The sequence below is a fragment of the Nothoprocta perdicaria genome, unplaced genomic scaffold (assembly GCF_003342845.1).
Source record: "Nothoprocta perdicaria isolate Ctin4 unplaced genomic scaffold, notPer1 scaffold_218, whole genome shotgun sequence".
Classification (NCBI taxonomy): Eukaryota; Metazoa; Chordata; class Aves; order Tinamiformes; family Tinamidae; genus Nothoprocta; species Nothoprocta perdicaria.
The window spans coordinates 906,705-911,747 of record NW_020455399.1 but is presented as its reverse complement, the minus strand read 5'-3'; the positions used below and the strand labels follow the sequence as shown (position 1 = coordinate 911,747).

At 64.6% G+C, this 5,043-nt stretch overlaps 2 protein-coding genes across 2 annotated transcripts in view; one reads left to right on the top strand and one right to left on the bottom strand.

The window, feature by feature from the left end:
* Positions 1 to 2,848, top strand: part of RFXANK (regulatory factor X associated ankyrin containing protein) — a 3,799-nt gene extending 951 nt beyond the window's left edge. The window contains exons 3-9 of the mRNA XM_026038796.1: positions 39 to 119; positions 244 to 309; positions 589 to 689; positions 1,213 to 1,338; positions 1,884 to 1,950; positions 2,101 to 2,181; positions 2,533 to 2,848. Of these exons, the coding sequence (XP_025894581.1) occupies positions 39 to 119; positions 244 to 309; positions 589 to 689; positions 1,213 to 1,338; positions 1,884 to 1,950; positions 2,101 to 2,181; positions 2,533 to 2,591 (581 nt within the window). The 3' untranslated portion in view covers positions 2,592 to 2,848. The remainder of the gene's footprint in view (positions 1 to 38; positions 120 to 243; positions 310 to 588; positions 690 to 1,212; positions 1,339 to 1,883; positions 1,951 to 2,100; positions 2,182 to 2,532) is intronic.
* Positions 2,849 to 3,207: 359 nt separating this feature from the next.
* NR2C2AP (nuclear receptor 2C2 associated protein) lies at positions 3,208 to 4,503 on the bottom strand. Its single transcript, XM_026038883.1, has 5 exons — positions 4,406 to 4,503; positions 4,206 to 4,296; positions 4,002 to 4,107; positions 3,612 to 3,679; positions 3,208 to 3,497 (listed from the first exon to the last, which is right to left on the bottom strand). The coding sequence occupies exons 1-5, from the start codon at positions 4,444 to 4,446 to the stop codon at positions 3,381 to 3,383; spliced, it is 423 nt and encodes a 140-aa protein (XP_025894668.1). The 5' UTR covers positions 4,447 to 4,503; the 3' UTR covers positions 3,208 to 3,380.
* Between the last annotated feature and the right edge of the window lie 540 nt (positions 4,504 to 5,043).

The following is a 5,043-nucleotide window of genomic DNA, read 5'->3' as shown; positions in this document are numbered from 1 at the left end:
AGGGCTGCCGCTCCGAGCGCCCATTCCCTGCCCAACAGGCTTCCTGCTGCGCCACTCCAACACGCTGACGAACCGGCAGCGGGGCAACGAGGTCTCTGCCCTTCCCGCCACGCTGGACAGTGAGTATCCGCGCGGGCAGCGGGCACCCGCACGTGGGAGCGGCGGGAGAGCCTCCCGGCGCGGCGCGAGGAGGCTCCCGGTGCCSTGCCCGCGCCGCCCCACTCCTCCCGTCCCGTCCCGCAGCGCTGTCCGTTCACCAGCTGGCAGCCCAAGGGGAGCTCGGCCAGCTGAAGGAGCATCTTCGCAAAGGTACGTGTCTGCTCCGGCCCCGTCGAGGGGCTCCCCGCTCTCGGTTTCCTCGCGCAGCCGCTGCTGGGCACCCCTGCTCCGGGCTGCAGCAGAAGGGGATGTGGGAGAGCCCACGGGTTGTGTTTCCTCCCCTGGTCAAGTGGAGTCTTGCCAGGTCCTAAGCAGCCCTTGAGAAACTTTTGGGTTAATTTTGCAGCCTTTGATGGGTTTCCTGGGAATAGGGAACGGGGAGGGGGCTATGTTCTTCCTGCCTAAGATGTTTCCCTTATGTTTGTGTAGGTGAAAATTTGGTAAATAAACCCGATGAGAGAGGCTTCACGCCGCTGATCTGGGCTGCTGCCTTCGGGGAGATCGAGACCGTCCGTCACCTGCTGGAATGGGTAAGGGCAGGGCTGAGCGCAGCACGGTGCCAACAGGAGCCTTCCCAGCCCCGATCCTGCCCCACAAGCCCAGGAACACCCGGCACCATCTCACCCGGCCCCTTCCTGTGGCACCGAACAGGAGGACACGTTTAGAAGTCAAATTAGAATTAGAAGCCAAAATAAGCGAGGGGAATTGTTGATGAAGGATACAACAAAGTCCTGGAGAGGTCCTTGGCCAGCAGGGCTCAGAGCCCTGGGCACCTTTGCTAGGTAAATCAGCAACGAAGAGACCCGGGCCACTGAATGAGCCTCAACTAGACAGGATCATTAACGCTGTTACTAATGAGGGAGAAAAGGGCTCAGGAACAGGAACTGTCAGGCTTAATTCACTGGCGCTGGACAAAGGCTCTTAGTCTTCCCTGTCGAATGATCAATTTGAATGTGATTGTTCAAATATTCCCGTCGAGGTTCCAGCAGGATGGGTCTCGTGCTGAGAGCCCCGGTTCTCAGCAGGCTCCTAGTCCCTTCCCGCTGTCCCCAGGGCGCTGACCCCCACGCGCTGGCCAAGGAGCGGGAGAGCGCCCTGTCCCTGGCCAGCATGGGCGGCTACACGGACATCGTCGTCCTGCTGCTCGAGAGGAACGTGGACATCAACATCTACGACTGGGTGAGTCGCAGGGGAGCGTGAAAGCCCTGGCCGTGACACCCGGGTCCGCGCAGAGCCYGTCTGAAACAGCAGCAGGGGGTTCACATTGCTGCGCCCTGCCTCTGGGCTAAGGGACAAGGCCTCTCTCCTGGCTGCTGCCTGGGCTTGCAGTGCTCATTTCCATGCTCACACGGTTGTTTAAAGAGATTCAGCTGGATAATGATGGAAAATAGTTTCCCTAGTTGCTCAYGCTGGTGATATTACCACGAAGGAACTGTGCTCATAAACTCCAGGTGTCCTAAAATAACACAAAGTTATTGTATTGCCTACCGAAAATCATGGCACCCAGGTGCTCTGCGAGAAAACAGCCAGCCTGGAGCTGGGAGAGGGGGAAAAGGGGAGCCAGCAGCTCTGGGACCTGCTGCCCTGGGAGAAACAGGGGCTGCGCAGGCCTCAGCGCCGAGCGGGGCGGCACTGCATGGGGCGGGATAGCAGAGAGGGTCGAGCCCCATGGAAATGGGGCGCACGGGCACGTGGCGCCGACGGTGCCGTCCCTGTCCCCGCAGAACGGCGGCACCCCCCTGCTCTACGCCGTGCGAGGCAACCACGTGAAGTGCGTCGAGGCCCTGCTAGGTAACGGGGAAGATCTATGCTGAAATTGCCCTCAAACTGCTGCTTGTTGGTAACCGCTGYGGGCAGAGGGAGCGCAACGTTCCTGGGGGGAAATGGAGCATCCCGGGGATGTCCCTGCGGGAATGCTGYATCCCTGCTGCCTGCTTGCAGCTCGCGGTGCCGACCTGACAACGGAGGCGGATTCTGGCTACACTCCCATGGATCTGGCCGTGGCCCTGGGACACAAGAAAGGCAAGTGTCCGCRGCGTGCTCGGCAAGGAGCCTGGCTTTCCCGCCCTGGAGCAGGCAACTTCCAGCGCTGCCTGGGGCTTCCCTTGACCTTCCACCACAGCTCCCTGCTCTGCTGCATAGAAACRGAGCCAGAGAAATCAGTCTGGGTCCCATTACCCCTCCTAAAAGGGAGGTGCTCTGCAGAAGAGGCCTGAGCAGGGACAGGCCCCTGGAGAAAGCAGTTTCCCTACYTCTCACTGGAAAATAGGAGCCAAATGGTGACCAGGGAATGTCAGAGCCAAAGCGATGCTGGCTTCTTTACGGCTTGGATTCCATGGGATTCATTTATCTCCCTTCTCTTCCCTCTCTTAGTCCAACAGGTTATTGAAAATCACATCCTGAAGCTGTTTCAGAGCAAGGCGCTGGCGTGACGTGGTTTGTGCTGCCCTTGGCCGATGCCAAGGCTCTTCTGTGCGGCCACGGCGGCCCCYGAGGCAGCAGCAGAGCGAAGCTTCCAGCAAGAAGCAGGAGGAGGAAGCGGGAACCATCTGCTCCAGACGGATGGCGCCTCTCCCGGAGGGCGGCTCAGCCCCGGATTCGGCACCTTGTACCCGGAGCCACCACTTCCGTGGGGCTCCTGCTCCTGYTGTGCCCGGGCACGGCCGCTTTGTGCACACGGGTGTTCAGGTATTGCATTTTTGGAAGTAAACGCTTAAAAAGCAGCCCCGCGAGTCCTGTCTGTTGCTTTGGTGGTGTCCTACCCGCTGGTGGCAGCGGCCAGTCCCCGATCCTGCCAGCATCATCCTGCCAGGCAGGAACAAAGCCCGACCAGGGCACGCGGCAAGCCGGGAAGAGCCCTGCCAAGCCGCTGGATTGGGGTTTTGGGGTTACCAGAGCAGGCGAGACCAGCCAGATCCCACAGCCCCATCTCCTCTTTCTGGCTCCAGCCACAGGGCTGCACCGTGAAGCAGCAGCTCCGAGCCTGGAGCTGGGCATGGAGGGTGCCCGTCCCACGGTGCCACTTGCCAAGGAGCAGCGAGGAGGGCGCAGGGGGGGCACAACCCGTTTATTCAGGTGCACGGGCCCAGAGCAGGGGCCCCGGGCTGGTTTGCAAGTCCAGACCCGCGGGTTTTTGCACTGACGTCTCTCTGTGACGGCCACTTGGCCACGTGGCAGGGTGGCCAGCGCGTCCCTTGCTGTCCCGCGTGCCCGGGGCCACCCTAGAGCCTCTCCCCCAGCACGTTCAGGTGGTAAATGACGATCCTCCCAAAGAAGTCGGTGCCGTTCTCGAAGGTGATCTTCAGCTTGTCCAGCACCGTCTCTTGCACCTGGAAGCTGTGCAGGGCACGTCAAGGAGGGCACAGGCCAGGGGCACCCGCCAGAGACCCCCCAGCCGCGGCTCCGACGCCAGCCCCGTCCCTCCGCACCGAGCTGTTGCTCCCAAAGGATATCTGCAGGGCATTGCTGTCCTCGGGGTACAAYTGGGATATTTTCGCCAGTTCTTGGCCCGTTCGGCAGCCTGTGGAGGGCAGAGGTGGCTGTGGTAACGACAGCACCCGCAGCCCCTCGCCTCCATTCGGATGGGTGCAAGGGCACCCATCCGAACACGAGCATCTGCTGGGTCCCATCCAGGGTGCAGCCCCCGTGTGCAGCCCAGCTCCCGCATCCTGGATTTGGGGCTGCGGAAACGCGCAGCGTAGCCGACTGGATCCCCCCGGATGCGGATTAGCTGCAAACAAGGGCTCCTGGAGGAGCCTCAGCCCCTCTGGAGCTTCGGGAATGCTTCCCAAACGCCCTGGGCTCTGCCAGCAGGAGCCGCAGACCCCTGGGGAGCTCCTCACCTTCCAGCGTGCAGAGGCGGCTGGAGAATCCCCCCTGGAACTGCACGAGGAGCCGGGAGACCTTGACAGCGCGCGGGAAATCCAGGCTCACCCACTGCAGCGGGCCCTGCAGGCGGCACCGCGGCTCAGGCACCGGGACGCGGCCGCCGGCACCGCGACCCGGGCAGCGGGTCCGCTTCCCCCCCGGTTTCGCGGCCCCCCAACCTGGTCCGAGTTCCAGCACGTGTCCTCGTCGCCGTCGAACATGTGCGTCTTGCCGAACTGCTTCACGTCCCGGTTGAGCACGGAGCTCACCCTGCGGGGACCCGTGGGGACCCGTGGGGACMCGTGGGGACACAAGGGCCCGGGGGTGGCGCGTGGCACCCGGGAGGGACGCGGGGGGTGACACCAGCCCCTCGACTCACCGTGTCGCGGTGTCGGCGCAGACCAAGGGCTCCTCGGGCATTGCTGCCTGCGCGCGAGGCTGCGGGCGCCCACGCGGGATGGGGACACTCGTGCAGCACTGGGGACACCGCAACAGGGTTAGGACCGCCGGGCTGGGGACGTCCCGGCGAGGCTAGGGGCGCTCCGGGGGTCGCCGTCCCGGTCCCCGGCTCGCGCCCATCGCCGCGGCCTCGAGCCGCCGCCGCCGCGCACTCACCGCCCGGCGCCGCGCAGGAAGAGGCGGAACTGCTTCCTCGGGGCCCAGGCGTCCGGGAACGCCCCTTCCCCCCCTCCTCAGAACTCCGCCCCGCCCTCCGTCCCCGCTCCAGGGGCCCCGGCGTCCGGGAGCGCCCCGCTCCCGCGGGGGAGGCGGCTGCGCCGAGCTCCGCAGCGCAGGGGAGGGGCGGAGACCCAGTGCCCCCCCCCCTTGTCCCCCCTCCCATGGCCCGGGGTCCTCCCGCAGCGACGCTCCAGGTGGCGCCACCGGAGCGCGGGGAAGCGCGTCCCGGGGCTCCCTGCAGCATCCCGGGGCTCCCTGCAGCATCCTGGGGCTCCCTGCAGCATCCTGGGGCATCCCGGGGCTCCCTGCAGCATCCCGGGGCTCCCTGCAGCATCCCGG